General features: G+C 36.9%; 1 protein-coding gene across 1 annotated transcript in view; it reads left to right on the top strand.

The window, feature by feature from the left end:
- LOC112052972 (uncharacterized) overlaps positions 1–24,291 on the top strand; it is a 60,561-nt gene that overhangs the window by 25,209 nt on the left and 11,061 nt on the right. The window contains exon 2 of the mRNA XM_052889032.1: positions 16,309–17,036. Within this exon, the coding sequence (XP_052744992.1) occupies positions 16,511–17,036 (526 nt within the window). The 5' untranslated portion in view covers positions 16,309–16,510. The remainder of the gene's footprint in view (positions 1–16,308; positions 17,037–24,291) is intronic.

Raw genomic sequence — 24,291 nt, 5'->3', positions numbered from 1 at the left:
TTTACAACACGTGATATTTAATTTCTTAAAATACACACAACTGAAAAGTTGGAGGTGCATGCCCCGGACCGGATTTGAACCCACACCCTCTGGAATCGGAGGCAGGGGTCATATCCACTGGGCTATCACGGCTAACGGCTAACTACTCTCGATTCGGAATTGCAGACATTGCAGAGAAGAATCGATAAGAAACTCTGCAGTGGCTCTTTTCAAAAAATGTTGGTTACAAACTGTTTTACTCGACTTAACTCTCGCTCAACATAGAATAATCGACCGCCAACATGAAAATAAATATGTTTCCTGTCAAGCTTTCAAGCTTGGATAAAATAAATCTGATTGGTTCCCGCCATTTTACGTCCGGCGTCAACCAATCACAGAATGACTGAGAGATCATTTAAAAACAAAGTTGCCAGCATGAAAATAAATATGTAATGCAATTATGAAGCTAGTTTGCCTCCTAACACTTGGTAGTGTATAAACTTCCCAGCAGGTAGGTACTAATGCTACTTATTTTAACCATTTGACTCCTAATGGACGACCGGTCGCCCATCGTATCCGTTACGTGACATGTAAAAAATATAAAGTAAACTTAGAGCAATAGGCGAGCACAGTATCATGCTCCGCGGGATAGAGGAATATAAAGATTTTTTAAATGGCTCACAACGGTAGATTAAAACCGCGTTCCCTGACTGTCGTCTTCTTCGACGCAGACGGGCTTTTCGATAAAATACTCGCGGGCAGCGAATGGTTAAAAGAAAAGTTTATATTGTTATTTCTGTACAGTGAATGAACTGGACTAATTAATTATATTAATTTCTTTCATTAATTATATTAATTTCTTTCTCGGAAACCCACTAAACATGATATTGCGTGTCAATTATAAATATTTTATAATATAATATCTACTTAAAATAATGTTTAATTATAATCGTATTTAATGAAACTGTCTATTGCGTGTATAAAATTAATCTCTCCTTTGAAAGTATTTCGCACCTGAATTTCTATATTCCAGTAGGTCCTTATAAACCAACTAGCGTCGCTCCGCAATTTCACCTGTATAGTTTCCGTTCCTATGAGAATATGAGGATAAAACATGTCTATGTTATTCAAAAAATGCGTGTAACAAATCCCTCTATTTTTTGAAAGTATTGTACAGTTGCTCTTCTAGATTCCAGTACCTACTTATTAACTAATAAAATAATATTACACGTCTAATATGAACGAAATTAACAAAAAACTCCTGGATTATTTTGGTAGATGCATGTTTCGTCTTTATTACGTCGAGAGTATCATTATCCTGGGGAATCCCTCAGGCAAATTGTTTCTTGGTGGTTTCATCTTACTAATCTATACTTGTAAAGAATATATGCCAATCAGTATCCAGCATAATCAGTAGCCAGCATTAATCAATAGCCAGTATAATCAGTAGCCAATATAACCTGTAGCCAGTATAATCAGTAGCCAATATAACCTGTAGCCAGTATAATCAGTAGCCAATATAACCTGTAGCCAATATAATCAGTAAACAATATAACCTGTAGCCAGTATAATCAGTAGCCAATATAACCTGTAGCCAGTATAATCAGTAGCCAATATAACCTGTAGCCAGTATAATCAGTAGCCAATATAACCTGTAGCCAGTATAATCAGTAGCCAATATAACCTGTAGCCAGTATAATCAGTAACCAATATAACCTGTAGCCAGTATAATCAGTAGCCAGTATAACCAGTAGCTGGTATAATCGGTAGCCATTATAATCAGTAGCCAATATAATAAGTAGCCAGTAAAATCAGTAGCCAGTATAATCATTAGCCAGTATAATTAGTAACCAGTATAATCAGTAGCCAGTATAATCAGTTGTTTTTCTTAAAATGGCCTTATTTTATCTTGAGATACTTCACTAATCCGATGTTAGTTCTTGAAAATAGCCGTGTATTGCTCTACTGGGATTAATCAATTATGTCTGACAGGTAACTGCTGAGACTATAAATGTAGTCTCAACAATTTATAGTCTTTTGATCTCATAATACTTAGGATTTTACTCCAAATGAACATTTTCTATAAACTTGCGGTCGGCTTCACTAACAAGTAATAGGTAATACGTCAAGTCGTTAAATCAAATTGCTTGTAAATTATAATTTCCCGTACAGAGAAAATTAATCTAACATTAATTATAATAAGTATTAAAGCAAAACTTTAGAAAGTCTTTTTTTACTTTTTTTTACTTTACGTTAATCCCATAATGAGAGATGGCGATCTGGTACAATGTAACCAAGTTAATTAACACATTAAACAAGTTAACCGTATGTTAATCATTGACGTAAATCGCACAATCGCAGAAGTATGAATAAATTGATACGATAATTGAGTAAATCTATACCACTATTATAAAGAGGTAAAGTTTGTAAGTTTGTAACATTCTTTAAATGGGGTAATCTTCGGAACTACTGATCCGATTTCAAAAATTCTTTCACCAGTAGAATGCTACGTTATCGAGGAGTGCTATAGGCTATAATCGGTCCAGTAGATCCAGAGATTACCTCCTACAACCACACAAACTTTGTTTATCTCTTTATAATATTAGCATAGAAGTCTCTATTTCCCTAGATTAGGATTAGGGTAGGGTAGGGTATGGTAGGGTAGGGAATGGATTAGGGTAGGATAGGGGTAGGGTAGGGTAGGGGTAGCTGAAAGTTTACATTGAGTTTCATGCGGACGAAGTCGCGGGCGTCCGCTAGTAAGATATAGTCATTCAATGATTTCAAGCAGTATAATTATGAACTGCATAGTTTCTAAACTCTTTCTGCATAATATGTACGCAACTAATAAGTTCGAGTACGAGTAACTTCAACCGACTATTGACGACAAAGACGTACCGCCAAGAGATTTCGCGTTCCGGTACGATGTCGTGTAGAAACCAAAAGGTGTGTGGATTTTCATCCTCATCCTAACAAGTTAGCCCGCTTCCATTTTAGATTGCATCTTCACTTTTCATCAGGTGAGATTGTTGTCAAGGGCTAACTTGTATGGAATAAAAAAAATCTTACACACACACACTTCCTCCCTTTCGCCTTTATAATATTAGTGTGATTTACCTGCATATTAGAAGTAAGTATTTTACAGATAAAAGAAAAATATTACTAAAACCGTCTAGACTTTAGATTGAATTAGGAAAATTAACGAGTATAGGTTAGAAGCGAAGGAGAGTTAATCTGCCCGGTCTCTCGCTTTCTCAGTGAAAGTCAGTAAACACTACGCCACATCACTGGCCGGTGACCGTAGATTTTGACAAAAAAACATCGATAAGCGCATACTCTCGACCTAATTGCTAATGTCACATCCCTAGTGGAGGCGAATGTTAGAACTTTTTTGGATGTCAGAGGTTATTGCACACTGCTTTGAGTACCGCAATAGGTACGTAAAAAACCTTATCCGATGTGTACTATAGTGATAGAATATTAGTTGAATTCGCGCATTATTCCTCATTTAAAACAATGATATGGTCGCAGTGATTATAATGATTTTTAGGTATATATTTTAAGTATTATTAATTGGCGCTGGGTACACTCCATCGGCTCTTCAAACTATGTGGCCTACCCGCCACTTCAGCTTCGGGATTTCCTAAGCTTTGTCAGTGAATTTGGTTCGTCTGCGGATCTCCTAAAATCTGATTCGATCACGTAGAGAAATTCCAAGCATAGCTCACTCCATCACCTCCTGAGTGACTTTAAGTCTTCTAATAAGGCTCATAGTTAGCGACCGAGTCTCGGATCCGTCGTCGAGGTTGGCAGTTGAATCTACCCCGGAAATTCTTGAGACCATTTGCCCCGCTGTTACCACAACCGCTGCCAGAACCAGGAATAACGGGGACACCGGGGACAAGGGGCTGTTTGTTTTTGGCTGTATCCATGTAAGGTTAATGCCCTGTTTAGTCCCTGTTTAGTCGTTAAACTAGGCATACAATGATCATAGCTGCGGCACTTAAAACAATGTGCGATTGACCGATATGATATTTTATCATATGCATGCACGAACCGCGCCTACATTAATGTTTTCTCATGTTTCAAGTTGAATACGAATTGGTTATTTTATTGAGAAAGCGTGTTTTTTTATGTTTTCCGTGATGGTATCTCTAACTGAATTCCAAATTAGAAAACTTTGAACTAAAACGAATATGGTGCTCGTGTACGTGATACCCAAAATTACCAGCCATGTTGTAAGACCTCTTCTTAATATTTGGAGTTTAGGCCCACCTAATAGTCCAATAATCTGCTCTGCTCCAATAAAAAAAAATTAAATGTTTTTTAACATAAAAATTTAACCGACTTCAAAGACGTATTTCGGTTATTTTAATTTTAGCACAAAATTACTAAACCGTCATCATCATCATATCAGCCGATGGACGTCCACTGCAGGACATAGGCCTTTTGTAGGGACTTCCAATCATCACGATACTGAGCCATCTGCATCCAGCGAATTCCTGCGACTCGCTTGATGTCGTCAGTCCACCTGGTGGGGGGTCGGCCAACACTGCGCTTACTAGTGCGGGGTCGCCATTCCAGCACTTTGGGACCCCAACGTCCATCGGCTCTTCGAAGTATGTGCCCCGCCCATTGCCACTTCAGCTTCGCAACTCGTTGAGCTATGTCTGTGACTTTGGTTCTTCTGCGGATCTCCTCATTTCTGATTCGATCACGCAGAGATACTCCTAGCATAGCTCGTTCCATCGCCCGCTGTGTGACTCTGAGCCTTCTTATGAGGCCCATAGTTAGCGATCAAGTCTCGGAACCATAGGTCATCACTGGCAACACGCACTGTTCGAAGACTTTTGTCTTCAGGCACTGAGGAATTTCGGACGAAAAGATGTCGCGAAGTTTCCCGAATGCAGCCCAGCCGAGTTGGATTCGACGGTTCACCTCTTTCTCGAAATTGGACCTACCTAACTGGATCATATGTCCTAGGTATATGTATTCGTCTACAATTTCGAGTGCAGCGTTCTCAACTATAACTGGGTGGAGCGTTACATGAGCATTACACATTATTTTTGTTTTGCCCATGTTCATTTTCAGGCCCACCTGTTGAGAAACGCTGCTGAGGTCATTGAGCATGGTACTAAGGTCATCCAGAGTCTGTGCCATGATGACTACATCATCCGCGAACCGCAGTTGAGTGATGTACTCGCCATTGATGTTGATGCCAAGTCCGCCCCAGTCCAGAAGCCTAAAGACGTCTTCCAATGCGGCGGTAAATAGCTTCGGAGAGATCACATCTCCCTGACGCACTCCTCGCTGTAACTGGATTGGCCTCGTAGTCTGGGGTGTAAGTGTATTGGGCTGTAAGGGGGAGGCTAGTACCAGTCAGTCTCCCCAACTGTCAACCTCACTCGTGCTCGTGGTGCATCCTGCAGATGGACCGACGAGGCTCTAACGACCGACGAATGGCGGTATATCCATTCCCACAGGCTAGATTACGAAATGCCTCAGGCCGGTGTCGGGCAGCAGCGACACCGGCGCGAGTAATCTAGCACTGCGCTGACCAACCCGCATGCCCAGCGTGGTCAGTACTGAGCAAAACTTATTATGGACTACAAAAACATTACTAAACCGATTTGCATGAAAATGAAATGGGAAAAATCTGAAATACTCTTTCAAACAAAAAAGAACTTTCAAAATTGGTTAATAAATAACGAAGTTATGAGGTAACAAACATAAGCGTCGTATTTAGAATCTCCTCCTTTTTTTGAAGTCGTTTAAAAACACATGCATGTTCGGACTAAATGTGACAATACTGTGACAATGTGTAAATCTGTAAAAAAAACATCGTACTGGTTAAGTATTTCTAGAGTGTTATTGTTTTGGATTGCCCTAAGCGTATCCTCTAATTCAAAATAACCTTATTTTTTAAGAAAGTGGAAAAACAAACACATTAACGTATAAACCATACTCGTGAAAGCCAACCAAAGATAACCTAATAACAAATAAAATAGTCACAAAAAAAAAGGACAAAGTTCCATATTTGCCTAGAGTCGAAGAAAAATAGAGGTTGGATAATGGAATAATAATAATTTACTTCGAGAGTAGCTAATAGTGTGCATTAAAAGTACCTTGTTCATAGACAATAAAAAAAGCAAACAATAGTGTTAAATAACCTAATATAAATTATCATATAAGGCAACTTAAATTTGATAGGACACTAGCAATTTCTATTCGTTCCCTTGCAAATCACTAGCGTGCGAAGTGAAAATAATTATATATTATTGTAGTTTTCCATTTTTTTATGAGGAAACGTGGATTAGGAAAAGCGGAAGAAAATGTTTTATAAAAGAATCATCTATTATAATGATGTCAACGAGCATTGTTACAGTAACATGTCTTCTTAATAAAAAACATTAAATATTCATCAATGCGCTATCTTTGTTCTGTGAAAACAATATAATACATTTCTCAACATAGTTAATTGATGGGCGATAGTGTCAATGTTAACATAATTACGATTTGCATTGTCATCAGTAACAATGAGATAATGAAAAATATGTATTTACTACCGCATTGTTTGGTCAGAATGTGACATACTGGAAAGCTAAATAGAGATGTGTTTTTGTACGCTTTTGGAAGTCTGTTTGGTATTGGATGTAGGTAATGGTAAGGCGGAAGCAATCTTTAAGACGTCTCAGAAATCAGCCGCGGGCACTGATTATTGTATACCATAGATATATTACGTGTCTACAAAATCACCGCAAAGAGTGATCCAAATTTAGCGACTCCACTGAGTCGCTTAATACGGATCACTTGTGTTTACTTACTTTATATATTTATGTATATATAGTTTTTACACTTTCTAAGCATACAACTTGACGTTGTAGACAATATTAAGATAATATGTGTTTAAATAACTTTCGTTGTTTCATAAGCGACTGAATGAAATTAAGACATCTATGCACATTTTGTCCTCCTCAGTTTTGATGCGCTAGTAGGTACCCTATCTCTAGTATAAAGTATCATTAACTGCGGGTGTAGCTATGTGCATGTCATCATACTCATAGAGTCAAGACGCGTAAACCGCCGCGCCCCTACGTTACCACTGATATCTAAAATCTTCTAAAGTCGCAGGGATTTGCTGGATGCAGGCGGCTCAGGTTTGGAAATCCTTACAAAAGGCCATGTCCTGCAGTGTACTTCCATCGACTGATATGATGATGAGCCAACTTTACTTTTTGATGTATATAGCACAAGAATCCAATCTATTCACACATATTTTATTCAGAAAACACACTATTCGGTATGAAAACACTATAAAACTATACATATAAAGGAGATGGTCCATTTCAGCTCCACTCTTGTACCCCGTATCATTAAAATTTTAAAAATACAAGGATCTTATTAAAATTTATTCAATTGAATAAATGTAACTAGACAAAAAGAAATAAATAAAATTAAAACCCAAGTTTTTGAGTTATGCCAATATGGCGCCCTTAAAGCATTTCTTGGGAGATATTGAATATTATTTCGAAAGAATTAAAGTAAATTCGTAGATTTGTATTATTAAAAATAGTTAAAAAAAATATTTTCTTTTATTTCCGCTAGGGTACTATGACTGCCCCCTATTTATGTCACGCCAACATAGACCCTGTCAAGTCTCCCGTGGACCCTTGGGGATTCACCTAGATCACTTTGGGAATCAATGATCTACGTCATCATCGTTAACCTAATTTTAATAACAAAATGACCCACAAACGTATTACAACGGTAACAACTAGTTGTATCAGAACAGAAGACAATAAGTTCACATAATAACAGTAAAAAATACGTTTATATGGAAAAATTACCGTAAACCCGTGTCGCTACCAACCTTATTAATAGACAATAATTACATCTGAAGAAATCATCTGTAATTGAAATATTCTTGGAGGCAACTGGAGAGGTTGTCTTCACACAAAATGTAGAATTTACCGGCAAAGACGTACCGCCAAGCGATTTAGCGTTCCAGTACGATGCCGTGTAGAAACCGAAAGGAGTGTGGATTTTCATCCTCCTCCTAACAAGTTAGCCCGCTTCCATCTTAGAGTCAAGGGCGAACTTGTAAAGAATAAAAAAAAATTGTTTTATGTTATGTTTATCACAATTATTTATTTGTCTTTTATTTATTAAAAATTTTATCAATGCTAACAAAATACAAAATACTATTAAAAATTATTTAAAAAAATTCAACCGCTGCAGGACATTTCAGTGCCCACACAAACGGTGGTCAGGGCACCAAAATGAGGAACCTCCTCACAATACGTCTCAAGATCTTTCTTTAATCTTTCGCCTTCTGTATTGGATCGTTGATCAAGCAGTTAAGCGACAGCTTCATATGGTTTTGGTCGAAGCTTTTCGCTATAAGACCATTGACTATCGGAACTCAGAACAACAATGAATAATGTTAACTATTTTTAATTGTTAGCTTTCTGTATTTTCCGTTGAAAACAAAAAATACTCGTGAAAGAATTATTTCGATACGTTAATTAATTCTCGAGATATAGAATTTTAAAGTGAGCGCGCGGTGATCAGTTCGCGTTTAACACAGTGACGTCATCAAACAACATTGGCTCGCCCGTTATAGGCAATTTCGAACTTCTGCCTTACCTACTATTTTTTTTTTGTGTTGAAATGGCGATCCCGCGCTAGAAAGCACAGTTTTGGTCGACACCCCATCCGGTGGGCTGACGACATCTAGCGAGTCGCAGGGATTCGCTGGATGCAGGTGGCTCAGGATCGTGATGTTTGGAAGTCCCTACAAAAGGCCTATGTCCTGCAGTGGACGTCCATCGGCTGATATGATGATGATGATGAGCCTTTACTACTTATATCTACTCACAGCACAAAAATTCCCATCTATTCACTCATATTTTATTCAAAAAAATACACTTCGGTATGAAAACACGGTGAAACTAGATACATGTTAGTGTACCCCACTTACGAATTGTGAACCCCCTATTTATTTGTCACGCCAACATAGGCCCTGTCAAGTCTCCCGTGGACCCTTGAGGGGTTCACCTAGATCACTTTGGGAATTTATCTAAGAAGGCTATAAGCTATATATTATCCCCGTACTCCTACGGGAACGAGAACCACGTGGGTGAAACCGCGCGTCAGCTAGTTCTCAATAAAATCAAAAAATAACATTTATTTTTACTTCCCAGGATAAGCTCAAATACAAAGAGATCCAACTCCCGGTTGGTGTTATAATATGAATCAATTGTACCGGAATCCGAAGCGTCTTAAATCCGTTCCGCTTTCCTACGCGTGCCGACTTCGATACAGAGTGGATGGAAATGAAAGCGAATTAATTGTATATTCTTTTAGCGTACACCGAATTTCATTATAAAACTAACTGACGCCGCGCGGTTTCATCCGCGTGGTTCCCGTTCCCGTAGGAATACGGAGATAATATATAGCCTATAACCTTCCTCGGTAAATGGGCAATTTAACACTGAAAGATTTTTTTAAATCAGACCAGTAGTTCCTGAGATTAACGCGTTCAATCAAACAAACAAACAAACTCTTCAGCTTTATAATATTAGTATAGATGTTTTCGTTATTATAAAATGTTCAATTAAATTCACGATAAGTTCAAATTCAAACACTATGCAGAAAATTCAAACTACAGTAACTTGAAAAAAATTCAAACTACAATAAATTTAAAACATAACGAATACTACCTTTTTATTCGAAGTTCCTCAGTGCCTGAAGACAGAAGTCTTCGAACAGTGCGTGTTGCCAGTGATGACCTATGGTTCCGAGACTTGTTCGCTAATTAAGAGCCACATTAGACGACTCAGAATCACACAGCGGGCGATGGAACGAGCTATGCTCGGAGTGTTTCTGCGTGATCGAATCAGAAATGAGAAGATCCGTAGAAGAACCAAAGTCACCGACATAGCTTAACGAGTCGCGAAGCTGAAGTAGCAATGGGCAGGGCTCATAGTTTGAAGAACCAATGGACGTTGGGGTCCTAAGGCACAGAAAAGATATTACAACCAGTAGTTGGACTTCATACTAGAGGTCGAAACGCGAGCTATACCTACGCTCCTTGAACATGGGGTGATCGTAGGGTGAAGACAGTTGCGACTGTGCCGCGGTGACGAACGAACGCACGGTGTATTAACAGAGTAAAGTGTATTAATAGTATTAGATTTTTTTAATTATGACCAGTAGGAAATACTGTGCCGTTTTTGGATGCATGAATTCAAAATTATCCCATCCAGAGATAACTTTTTTTAAGTTACCTGGAAACTCTGAAAGGTTAACTTTAAAATAAATTTACTTATTAGTAGGTAGGTACATAATCTTGTATTTTTTAATGGATAAGGTATTTCCTTTTATCTCCAGAATAAAGGTAGGTATCTGGATTAGTAAATAAAGTGAATAGAGTAAAGGAAAGTGATTGACACGATTGAAATAGGTAGCTATACGCGGTTCATGAATCACGATACAGTAGGTACGATAAGCTTGTATTAAAACCTCGACTGCTTGTACAATGTATTGTGTGACTGTGCTCGGATCATTTGTGTTTTGTTACCCGACTGCGGCGAAGCCCAAAGGAGGAGTATGTGTTTGAATGTTATGACTTGTTGTTGTATGCGGGCGACGGGAGGAAAGGACTGCGCGGGTGTGAAGTCGTACGCGCTGGGCATCGTTACCCCCCTCCCGGACCGCGCCGACCTTCGGGAGTGTTACGAACAAATTTGCCAAGCACACATACTGATAAATGATATGTCATTAGACTCGTCTAGATAGGCCGAGTGTCACTGGGTAACTTAGTTCTTAAAAAATCAAAATGGCGGATTTTATGCACTTTAATGTGCAAGCTCATAAAACTTTTGCTCAGCTTGGCATTGGTGACAAGAATTTTAACCGACTTCCAAAAAGAATCGTATCGTATTTACAGCGATATTTCCGTCATTTGTAAACCGTTTCTTTTTTGTTTGGATGAATATTCTTTCAGGTTAGTCCCATTTTTTTCATGTCAGGATCTGATAATGGCATCCTAGAGAAATCTAGGGGAACTATCGTATCGTAGGGACAATTAGTGCGTTTGTTCATTGTTTCATTATCTATTTTAAATCACTACAATTTCATGAAGGTATTTATCTTTTTTTTTATTTGTTCACGTAGTGTGGAGGTAATACCTAGATGGCATCACCGAAATAAATATGTTTAAGAATACGACCAATCCTTCAAGATCATTGACGTAGTATCAGCCTTAATTAAATCAACCAATCAAAAAACACGCATTTTTATTTATCACTTCCCATTTTACTACAATTTACAAAGTATTTTATTTGTTTATATAAAAAAAGTTTATTTACAATCACAAAACTAAGTGGAAACACAAAGTTAGCAAATGTAATTAAATTGCTGCATGCGGGCAGCCCTATGACATGTTTACGTACCGCGCGGCTGTAGGTATTTATTTCAAAAATACGGCCGAGTTATTATACTGCTTGTAATATCTTTACTGTGCCTAAGGTGTTGGAATGGTGACCCCGCACTATAAAGCGCAGTGTTGGTCGACCCCCAACAGGTGTGCTGACGACAACCAAAGTCACCGACATAGCTCGTCTAGATTAGAAAAACGCATTTGTTTTTACCGTGAGACTAGTTTGGCAAATGGTCTCTTGTATGCCCACGGTGACTCTGTCTGCGATCCATATAAGGAACCTCATCAAATAGACAATCAGATATTAAAAATCAATAATTACTTAACAACATGATTACTGGCTGGTGGGGATACTCCCATCCATCACACTGTGGAGTCTACTGACGTCAAGATCCGTTCAGTCTAACCGCGGTAGTCGAGTGTGTCACACCTAAATAGTTATAATTGATCTAAATTACGCGTTTAATTTTTAATCGACTGAATAAAACTATCGTGTTTGTCACATATATAAGAGGTAACTAGATTTATAAAGTGTCAATTCTTTGTATTGACACCAGCGTACCCAGGGGCGTGGCCTAAATGGTTGTTTAATATTTAGTGAAAAATGAAATATGTCAGCCTTACTTTACAGTTGAATATTATTTATTCCGTTTGTCACAGAACAAAACAAGACTGCTAGTACATGCGCGGACACGCTTGCGATGTTCCGCACACCCGGGTGTACGCGGGCCACGCTAGCTTTTAGCGTTGTCTGTTCTGTGGTGTTTGTGGTAACTTCTTCGAAACTTGATCGATTTAGGTAAATTAAATGTTTTTTTGGTTGTTTGGTAGGTATGAGAATGCAACGCGGAAATTGATCAATGATCAGATAAGTTTGTGAACTTAGTTCTAGATAAGTTTTAAGATTTCGACTTTACTTACCGGTATTAAATTATGATATTACTTGACGCGATTTTCGCACGAGAGCTTTTTTAACGGACGTTAAAAAGCTCTCGTGCGAAAAATATAAAATGAAGTTAAATCGGCGTATACGGGTCTTGGAACTCTTGTCGTATTTATATTATTAGAGTTATCAAATTTTTGTTATCGTTATTCTTGGCAATATTATTATTATTTTTTCATTATGTGTTTTATTATATTAGCATGTTTGTTATCGCGGCGTTGCAACGACTTGCGGTACGGACGGCTTTAGTGTGCTCGTGGCGTTCGAGCCGTCCACATCTCTTGTTGTGTAATTCTTTATGGGTTACTTGGGATAGGCGGGGAGAGTGACTTGAGTGGAAAAGGGGAGTGTTTGTTAACAGTCAAAGGCGCCTTTAACCCTACACACAACGTTTACATGTGCGTGACTTCACTCAAGATCATTCTCTGCCATTCTAGGGTCTTATTTTGGTTATAGTTTGATTTGTTAATTAAGTTGTCCTAACAAATGTTGTGAATCATAACCTTTGTTCGACATTAGTTTTCTTATTTTTGTAATCACTTCTGAGTCTGCTAAAATGTTAGCAAATGTATTTAACTATAAATCTAGGTATCCGGTACTTTAAGAACTTGTGCTAGTAGGTACTTTATTCTTTAGTATAAAGAAGGAAACGTTAGTTTTAATTTAGTATCTGGAAATGAAAGCGTTAATTACTACACTCTTTTAATTAATTTTGTTTTTAAAATGTATAATTATATGAATCAAGTGATATTATTTAAAAGAATTACATATTATGTAAGAATTTTTATACTTAACTACTTTATACGTTAAAATTTATAGTGAAAGAGGTTATACTAGAGAGACGAGAAGTAACTTAGAGATTTGACTGTTGATTTGAACGTTTCGGATGAAGAAATATTCTCAAAAGTGGGCAAAGTACGAGTAAGGTTGAGAGCCTATGCACTATAGCTTCGCGATTTCACTGCACTGCGCGGGCCGGAGGGCGTGTAACGATGAATGAAAACCCCACGACTGATGCACGTCACTTCCCGGCACGCACGTTTACACACCCTGGCAGTCTTTCCCCCTGTCGCCCGCATAACATGGGAGTGTTATTAACGAATTTGTCAGACTATAGAGTAATAGTAATATTATGTCCATTGAAACGGAAAGCAATATCTATTATGTATGCTTACCTTGGGGCTAGATAGTGATGTGTATTGTTTAAGTATATTTATTTATTTAATATATTACTAAGCTTCTAGACGATTCTTATTCTTATTCATTTAGACGATTCATAGTCTTCTCTTTCATTTTACGTGTTAATTGAGTAAATAACCAAACTAATCTACACTAATATTATAAAAAGGAATGATTTGTATTTCTGTATGTAACATATAAACTCAAAAACTACCGAACCGATTTGAAAAAATTATTACCATTGGAAAGTTACATTATAAGGGAGTATTAAAGGCTATAGTCTCTCCCCGTATATCCACGGATACAACTAAAAAACTACTCAACCGATTTTAAAAACTCTTTCATCGTAAGAAAGCTACATCTTTATCGAGTAACATTGGATATATATTTTCCCCATACTCCCACGGGAACGGGAACTACCTAGGTGTAACTGCTAGCGTCTGCTAGTAACATTATAATAAGATAAGTTTTTGTTTATCGTGATACAACTAAAAAATTACTAAACCGAATTTAAAATTTCTTTCATCATATGAAAGCTACATTTTTCCCGAGTAACATCCGCTATATATTATTACCATACTCCCACGGGAACGGGAACTATGCGGGTGTAACTGCGGGCGTTACGTAATTGTAACATGTTTGTATGGGTAATATTATATTATTATAGGTATCTGTTCTTACATTATAGAAAGTCGACTCTTGATTTCAATATCGCATGCATGTTAGATTCAATTTTACTCTTATTCGCACATTCTATGTTATTAACACTTGATTCGTATCTTTACACAACAACAATTATATATCTGAATTAAGAGATAATTACAAGATGTAGTTACTACAAACACAATGTAGTTGTATTTTAAAAGTACATTACAAACTAACAGACGAATCATTGACTTCCGGTTTAAAAAATAGTCGCGCAATAATCTTTTTTATTTTCCAGTGAAAGTCCCATCAAAATCGGTCCAGCTGTTATAAAGATTAGCTCGGACAAACAGACAAACAGACACGAGATCGTGCGACGTCATATCCGTCACAGACTACTATTTCCTACACTATTTATTAAAAACATGTTTTAAAAGCGGCTAACGCGACGATAACCCTACCTCTATATAATATTAGTATAGATATAGATAAGCCCTTTCATTTGATACCCATATTGTAGAAGTACATTAAAAATAAGTATTCCGCCATCTTGGGTGGTCTGCCATATTGTATTTAGAATAACGCCATATAATATATCGTGCATTGTCATTCAATCTTAACGTGTATACAAAATTTCAGCTCAATCGGTTGAAAATATCTACTTCAAAATTGAGCTCAAAGAATCCACCGAAACATCCTACATACATTGCTAGTTAAATAAAAGCTTTTAAAATGTATATGGCCAATGACATTTTAAATATCGTATATTTATTTATTTATATACTGTATGTAACTCTTCCAAAAGTGGGTATAAACCTGTTAAAAGATATGTTTACCACCGTGACCCTAAGAACACCTAATTTATGGTGCCCAAAAGTCACAACTTTCGATGAATGGACACTTTCACTAAAATACCCATTTCTCCAAATTTATCAACAAAGTATGGATACACTGTCAAACTGGTAGATATAAAATGCGACGTAGTTTTACTTTTATACCTACTTAATACAAGAAACAAGTAATTGACCGACTAAAGAGCAGACGAGGAAACAACTTCAGAAGTATGCCTTATAAGTATGTTGATAGGTTGTACTAGTCTAACTTGAATCATGGAGGAAAGGTGAATGAAACTAAACCGATTACAGATAAATAACTTCGTCCGCGTGGAAAACCATGACCCTCCTAACTTAATAACAGACCAACTTACAAAATGCACTTCCCATTTCCTTCTAAAAATATTGAAATCTCTACTTAGCTATGGCATAGAAATATTCCTGAGTTAGTCTAGTTTAGTTAAGTCTAATGTTTCGAAGACTTCATATATACTACTAGCAGACGCCGCGCGGTATCACCCGCGTGGTGCCCGTTCCCGTAGGAATACAGGGATTATATATAGCCTATATTCTTCCTCGATAAATGGGCTATCTGAACTAATTTTTCAAATCGGACCACTAGTTCCTGAGATTAGCGCGTTCAAACAAACAAACTCTTCAGCTTTATAATATAAATATAGATATAATATACATTAAAATATATATAAAGCCTTCGAAACATTAGTAATACTTATACCTCTGCCTCTGTATAACATTAGTAATACCTACTAATGTTATACAGAGGCAATGCTTGTGAAATTGTAGGAAGATCTCTGGTTCTGATTGATTTTGAAAAATCTTTTACCAATAGAAAGCCACGTTGTTTGTGAGTGTCATAGGTTATATTTTATCTGCATATTCCCACGGGAACGGGAACTACGCTATTAGCAGCAAGGGGCATCTATGATAATCTATGATATAAAAATGAATCGCGAAATGCGTTGGTAAGATAGGTAGGAGTAGGGTAGGGGTAGGGTGGGGAAAGGGGTAGGGTAGACGTAAGGTAGGTGTAGGGTTGGAGTAGGGTAGGTAAGGGTATGGAAGAAGTAAGTCAAAGCGATGCTTGACTGGGTCCGCTAGTTATTAATAGATCACTAGACGATATTCATTATGATTATAAACAAATCAATAAATCACTAGATACCTACTGATATACTAAATATGACCTCGTTCGTATCTTTCAAACAAAAAATAACAGACTACATTTCAAAAGCACATACCTAATGATACATGTTTTCTCTTTCCAGATGATACGTCTACACCAAATATTAAATTAGAAGACTGACAAAGAAAACGACGAAATAACTGGCAAACTTTCGTTTTTATAATAAGGCACAACAGAAAATGGATTTAATAAGTGCATGCCCAACTAGACACAGTAATACACTGTGTTTCGAACAGTGATTTCAATGAGACAAAACTATTGTTTAAGTTATTAGTAATGGTCCGATGATGGCAAGAAAACATCGCACCAGTTGGGCCTATGGGGCAGTTGGCAGTTTTAGAATTCAAGAAATTATAGGAAACATATTTGTTTTAATATTAATCACTAACGTAAATGTTGTTAAAAGTAGTCATAATGAAACAGATGAAGACGTTACGAGAATAAAAAGCGAAATACCTAAGAAACTGAAGCTATTAGAAGTATTCACAGGCAGAGGATTCTTTAGTGACGTATACCAAAATGGAACTTTCAGGACTGGTAACAATTTGTGGGACAATGTATTAAATAAGTGTACTTTAAAACCATCAGTGAGTTGTTTGCAAAAGAACTTCTATTCATATTTAGATGACAGTTTAGATTTTAACGGTGATTTAAGTGTAGCAAGTGGTGTGTGTTTTAAAAAGAACAATGTGGATATGAAGAAATATAGCAAGGAAGCTAATATTATCTACCTCACCGGCAGTAGGGATAAAGAAGAACAAGGAAGGTCGTTTGAAGAAGAAAACGAGATTAATGATGATGAGGAACCTGGTAAGTTTGCTAGTTAATTACAGTTACCTAGTATTTTTAAAACATTGTGAAAAATTGCGTCAAACTTGAAACTAAATGATCTTTAAGACTAAGACTAATATTGGTCATGAATGATTTTTAAAAACATGAAAGTTTACCTGCATATTTAGATTAATGAAACAGCTAAACGGATATGACGGAAGTTTGGCACTCAGATAATATTTATGATCTTTTAAAAAATAAACAAATTTACTTTTTAGCATCCAACCCAACAGCCCATAAATAAGCCATCCGTCTGTTCGTGATAATCTTCTAAACTATGATTTTAATTGTTTTTTGTTATATATTGGAATCTAAACTAAGGAATCTAGTTAACCCAGATACATCGTTTATAATTTAAATTCTCTGGCTTATCTAAAATATTTCACCAGATAAAAAATAATTATTTAAATTAATAGTTTCAACCCATATTCGGCTCACTGCTGAGCTCGAGTCTACTCACAGAATGAGAGGGGTTGTGCCAATAGTCCAGCACGCTGGCCCAATGCGGATTGGCAGTCTTTACACACGCAGAGAGTTAAGAAAATTCTCAGGTATGCAGGTTTCCTCACGATGTTTTTCCTTCACCGTTTGAGACACGTGATATTTAATTTCTTAAAATGCACATAGCTGAAAAGTTGGAGGTGCATACTCCGGACCGGATTCTAATCAAAAATTCACCCTCCTCCAGACACAACTTCACAAACCTCCAGAATTGGAGGCAGAGGTCATATCCACTGGGCTTTCTCTGTTGTTGTATATCGGCATCTAAATTAAGGAATTCCTACTGAATTCATAGGCATAAATTATTAAACTTAAATTATTGCAAGTATTAATTATTATATTGTGTTCTTGCGAAATTCGAGTTGGTAGATCAGTAGAAAAATAAACCTTGGCTGAGTTTGTTGTGGGCTCTTCTCGGACCAAGGTTTGGAATCCTCGTAACTTTAATTTTAAGTTTTCGACTATTATTACCACCATTACATTAAAATAAATTATGACATAATCCTGACCTTTCAAAAGTGCTTGTAAACTAAGCCTAATTGAAATAAATGAATTTTGACTTTGACTTTTGAGTGCGTTTTTCCGGCAAAGTCCAAACTATTACAAACGGTTATGTATGTTAATGTGGCTGTATTCATTAATGTTGTCTTTACCGTTCTGCGGACGTGCAGGGTGTAGGGCGTGTTCGTTGCCGTGACCGTGAACAACTTGTTCATCTTATAAAATATTATGGTAATAGTACACACGAAACAGACCGCAGTAAAATTTACAGTATACACTGCGCTTTCAATAAATCTTGTGACGTTAAGAGTAACAAACATTCAATCATCCATAAAACTTATATATTGTTGTCTCGTGTAGTGTCGTCGATTAATTGCTGTTTAAGATAATTTATTCAAAAGAATGCTGTGGTCACACCAAAAAGGTGCAATCGTGCTTATACGTTTTATGTACCTATGTTATTTAATATTGTAACATGATTGTAACCAGTTTTGTGATCCAAATTAAAAAAAAATCGCATTTTAGTATTATATAGTAAGACAGGTTTGGTGCAGTAGCTGTAAATTAATAACAAACATACAAACACACTTACACACAAACTTTCGCCTTTAAGCGAGTAATAATGTTAGTGTGATGTGATGTGATGATAACTCAATGCAATTTTAAGTTTATAATATTAGTATTTCTTTTTTGGACACGAAATTTCATCCCTTAATCCACAGAGGAAAGAGTGAATAATATTATTAATAATATTGCAAATTAATAATTGTCAAAATTTGGAATAACAAAATAATAAAAAAAAACAATAATTGATTACACAAGTATAATATATGTATTATTGAGAGTACTGAAAAATAGAACTCACTTCGGAGCGCTGTAAACCCTTAGCTGTTGACTTAATGAAAAAATGTTTCGTAAAAAAGTTGTTTCCCAAAAAATGATCTACAAAAATGGTCTCATGTAATTTTTTCGTAAAATCATAAAAAAAGTTATATCGAAAAATATAAATTATTATATTTCTGGAATTTCTGAACATTTTTGCTTATAAATTTTTTATTTATTGTTCTACGACAAAAAGTTACTGAACGAAAGTTGTAGAAAATTTAATTTGCCAAAAAAAAAATTAACAATTTTTTTTATCAGATAAAAAATTTACGAGATATATCGTAAAAACCATTTCAACCCTTATTTTCAAGATGGCATAAGGGTGGCGACCCCACAAACTTGGTTTTAGCTTTACTTTGAACCGCCCCTCCCCCACACACACAGCAAAAAATGAGATTGCGTCCTCTAAAAAACGCAACCTCAAAAGTAACTTTTTAATGGACTAGTTAGTTTCCATAAAAGCAAGTAATTGATTTACCTCTGAACTCTAAGACGAAGTATAAAATGTTTTGAGTACGGTACTCGCGTCAATGTGCGACAAACTATACTAAGCTTAAACTTAAGAAATGTCTGGTCTACTTTAAGGGAAAAGTAGTTCCAGTCTCGTGAATCACATCAACCTGGAAAATGAGGCGATATTTTTAGTTTCACAAGCTTTTAATTTATCTTGCCCTGTTAGTAAGTGGGCTTAAAACATAGGTTCTAGCACCTAATTTCTCATTTGAAGCTCTAATCTAAAATCTTGAACTAAAAAAATTTACATGGAATTTGATTTTCATATTATTACACGGTAATTTGCATCAAAACTTAGCGCCGAAAGTGTGATATTCATCTGCTGGACTCTTGTCCACTCCTAACACAACTTTTGTAATATTAAATAATGATAAATATTCTTTTAGTTAAAGAAATATAATATTTTAATCTGCTTAGTTTTGTGCGATCCCGAGATTGCAGTCCCCCTAAAAATCTTAAACGCCCACAAAAGGATGTTATCGCACACTTTGAGAACCTTTGGTAAAAAATTCAGCAACCCAAGCGACTAAATGAATTAGATAGAATTAAGTAAATTTTCCACATTTAATTTTGGCCGCCTCAGTTTTGATTTGGTTATTAAAACACGAGTGCATTTTACAAAACGTACGTGACTCGCTTATTGTTCTGTTGTTCTTTATTTTTTTAATTCTATATGTTAATTTTGTTATTTTATTACTCTGTTCGTTCTTGTTTCATTATTTTATTTTACTTTGTATTCATGTATAAGTTTTAAGTTAAGACACGTCACGACGTCCGTGAACTCACAAGGTTTCACCTGAAAACTAGCGCCACAGCTCGCTGTGGCATCGTGCTGAGGTGGATACCTGTTTTGTCCACGACCAGATATTTGTATGTTCTGTTTGTTTATTTTATTTTATTACTCGTGTGTGGACAAATAAAGATATATTCTATTCTATTCTATTCTATGTTGTTTTTAATAGTCGTAAAGATTGAGTTAGTGAAACCGACCCTTACAGTTCGTGCGCTGTAGCATAGTGCTGGTGGCAGTTTGTTACACTCTTGAAAGTTATCCGCGACTCACGATAATAGTAAGGCAAACTTCACCCGCACCATTCTACAGGGCACATAGTATAGTGAAGTTATGTGAATGACGAGAGAAGATTGATGTTAATATGAACGTCATAAGGCAAACTTCACCCGCACCATGCTACTGCGCACATAGTATAGTGAAGTTATGTAAATGACGAAAGAAGATTTGATGTCATCATGACGAGAGAAGATTTGATGTTATCATGAACGTCATAAGCCAAACGTCACCCGCACCACGCTACATCGCACATAGTATAGTGAAGTTATGTGAATGACGAGAGAAGATTTGATGTTATTATGAACGTCATACGGCAAACGTCACCCGCACCATGCTACAGCTCACATAGTATAGTGAAATTATGTGAATGACGAGAGAAGATTTGATGTTAATATGAACGTCATAAGGCAAACGTCACCCTCACCATGCTACAGCGCTCGTAGTATAGTGAAGTTATATGAATGACGAGAGAAGATTTGATGTTATTATGAACGTCATAAGCCAAACGTCACCCGCACCACGCTACATCGCACATAGTATAGTGAAGTTATGTGAATGACGAGAGAAGATTTGATGTTATTATGAACGTCATACGGCAAACGTCACCCGCACCATGCTACAGCTCACATAGTATAGTGAAATTATGTGAATGACGAGAGAAGATTTGATGTTAATATGAACGTCATAAGGCAAACGTCACCCGCACCATGCTACAGCGCACATAGTATAGTGAAGTTATGTGAACGATGAGAGAAGATTTGATGTCATTATGAACGTCATAAGGCAAACGTCACCCTCACCATGCTACAGCGCTCGTAGTATAGTGAAGTTATATGAATGACGAGAGAAGATTTGATGTTATTATGAACGTCATAAGGCAAACGTCACCCGCACCATGCTACAACGCACATAGTGTAGTGAAGTTATATCAATGACGAGAGAAGATTTGATGTCCAAACAGCCAGTGGTTAAGACCTCAAAAAGACCTCGAAACGGACACGAATTTCTAAGCCACCGCACTTAACGGATGTGATAAGGTAAACGTCACCCGCAACATGCTACAGCGCACATAGTATGTGAATGACGAGAGAAGATTTGATGTTAATATGAACGTCATAAGGCAAACGTCACCCGCTCCATGCTACAGCGCACATAGTATGTGAATGACGCGAGAAGATTTGATGTCCAAACAGTCAGTGGTGAAGACCTCAAAAAGACCTCGAAATGGACACGAATTTCTAAGCCACCGCACTTAACGGATGTGAAATGTCATAAGGCAAACGTCACCCGCACCATGCTACAGCGCACATAGTATGTGAATGACGAGAGAAGATTTGATGTCCAAACAGTCAGTGGTTAAGACCTCAAAAAGACCTCGAAACGGACACGAATTTCTAAGCCACCGCACTTAACGGATGTGACACTACTGAATGCGCCATTGTCTGAGCAAATGTTTACGCACTTTCCTCACTATTCCTTGAGCTAAAGTCTCTATGTTATTGCTATTAGTATTACCTATTGTATTTTAGAAGGCAAGAAGGCAAAAGCAAGTCGGTTGACAAGGTTTTAGAAAACACGCAATATCAAAACTATATGTAACTAGAGGACGCCCGCGACTTAGTCCGCGTGAAACTCGATGTAAGCTTTCAACTACCCCTACCCAACTCTACCCCAACCTTTTCCTGTATTTCTTTACTATAAACCTCACGGAGCCCGAGACCTTTCCAACGAATGCAAAACCGTGGAAATCGGTTCGTGCGTTCTGGAGTTATAGCATCAGGAAGGAAAACCCGACTTATTTTTATATAATAAAGAATTATTACTATTAAACCTACCATTCATACTGTACATATTAGTAAAACAAGTAGGTTCCCCGTTCCTTGTCAATTCCGTGGTTAGTCAATGTGACTACAAATGCGTCTACACTTACCATCAGGTGAGATCGTGGTCAAGCGCGAGCTTATTCCTTATAAAAAATGAAAAAAAAACGTGACTTCGATGGAAATAGGTACTGAGCAAACTACTAAGGTGTTTTTCAGAAAGCATGGGTACGGGACTACGTACTACTATCGTGAATCGCGGCGAACTTTCAAGATTGAAACGAAATGTCACCCGCACCATCCTAAATAAAACGAAGTGTAACTACTAAGATGGAATACTGAGCTTTTCGTCCAATAATATTTCAGTAAAATCTCAGTCCGGTTGTTAGAAGTTGGTTAAGGATTACTTGGATCCGTAGCGGACGTATCGCATCAAAGAGGTTTTTAATTTTACGGTAGATAAGGTACGGATCAGTGGACGCACTTGTATGCCTTTCTATACAAAGAATACTAAAATCCGTTTGATGCGATGCGTCCGATACGTGTGATGCTGATCAGTGGACTCCTACCTTAAGCCGTCGATCCCAGTCATTATCACTATCATCTAATACTGTTCTTTAAAGAATTTAACATAATCTAAGACTAGTTTACGCCCCGCAGTTTAACCCGCGTAGTTCCCGTTCCCGTGCGATTATGGGGATAAAATATAGCACATAACACTCACAAACATTCGTGGCATTCTAGTGAACAAAGAATTTTCTAAATCGGTCAGGTGATCCAGAGTTTATAAAGAATTTCGGTCCGACCCGTATGACAAAAACTATGATAACTCTGCTAATATATGCGATAACTATATAAAATATAGCCTATAGCACTCTTCGATAACGTAGCATTCTATTGGAGAAAGAATTTTTGAAATTGGATCAGTAGTTCCGAAGATTACCCCATTTAAAGAATGTTAAAAACTTAGAAATTAAGTTCAAATCGCCAACCCGCATCGGAGTAGAGTGGTAGGTTATATCCCTCTACTATAAGAAGGCCTGGCCCAGCAGTAGGCCAAAAACACGCTGATAATGATGGAAAAACTGAGAAAATCGAACCTAAGTACTCCCACTTAACTACCACGAGCGCATTTGTTCCATGAAGCCACTAATGAGCCATTCACGACGGATCCGCATACTAAAATTACGTAAGCAAATGTAACCTCTCGGTCCTTGAAATAAGATTTAAAATTGCAAGTGTTGTAATGATGACGCGATGTTACAAACAGCATCTTGCTTATTACAAGTTATTCAATAGTAACTCTTATCGTGCTAGTAATATGAACTATTATGCAAAATTCGTTTCTTATTTACAAAATTACTTTCACCTTGGCCTTACAGGTATTTATAGTGTAACGATTGTGTCCAAAATTGTTTCTTTAATATTAAAGTCCGGCTGCTCAGAGATTTCGTTTCGGACATATCGTGATCAAATAGGACAAATACATTTAATTACAATTGCCTCGATTTTTGTCACATCACTTTAAAGACAAACAGTTGGCATAACCTTAAAACAGCGCAGTTCAACAACCTTGTCCGCCAGACAATGATCTAGATGGCACCACGGATGTACATACCACGCAAGGACATAAAATAGTAGATTGTTATACAAGGGGCTAAAAAGACCCATTATATACGAGGTATTTTTAGGGCCTGAGACGTAAGTCGAGGGCCGCCTAAATATAAACCGAGTATATAATGGGTTTAGCCCCACGTGTTACACTCTGCTTTTCACTACGATTGCGAGAAAATAAAATAGTTTAGTTCAATATTCAATGATTTATTTAATTGAAAATTAAATGTACAAATCTAAAATTTTGGATATTAAGGGAAATGCTTTTACCCGGCAACATAATTTCCGACTACTGTAAAGATGAATAACGAGTATATGAGATAAACGTGGG

This window comes from Bicyclus anynana, chromosome 24 (genome assembly GCF_947172395.1).
Source record: "Bicyclus anynana chromosome 24, ilBicAnyn1.1, whole genome shotgun sequence".
In the NCBI taxonomy this organism is placed as follows: domain Eukaryota; kingdom Metazoa; phylum Arthropoda; class Insecta; order Lepidoptera; family Nymphalidae; genus Bicyclus; species Bicyclus anynana.
Note: the sequence above shows the minus strand (reverse complement) of the source record. Positions and strands in the feature narration are given on the sequence as shown.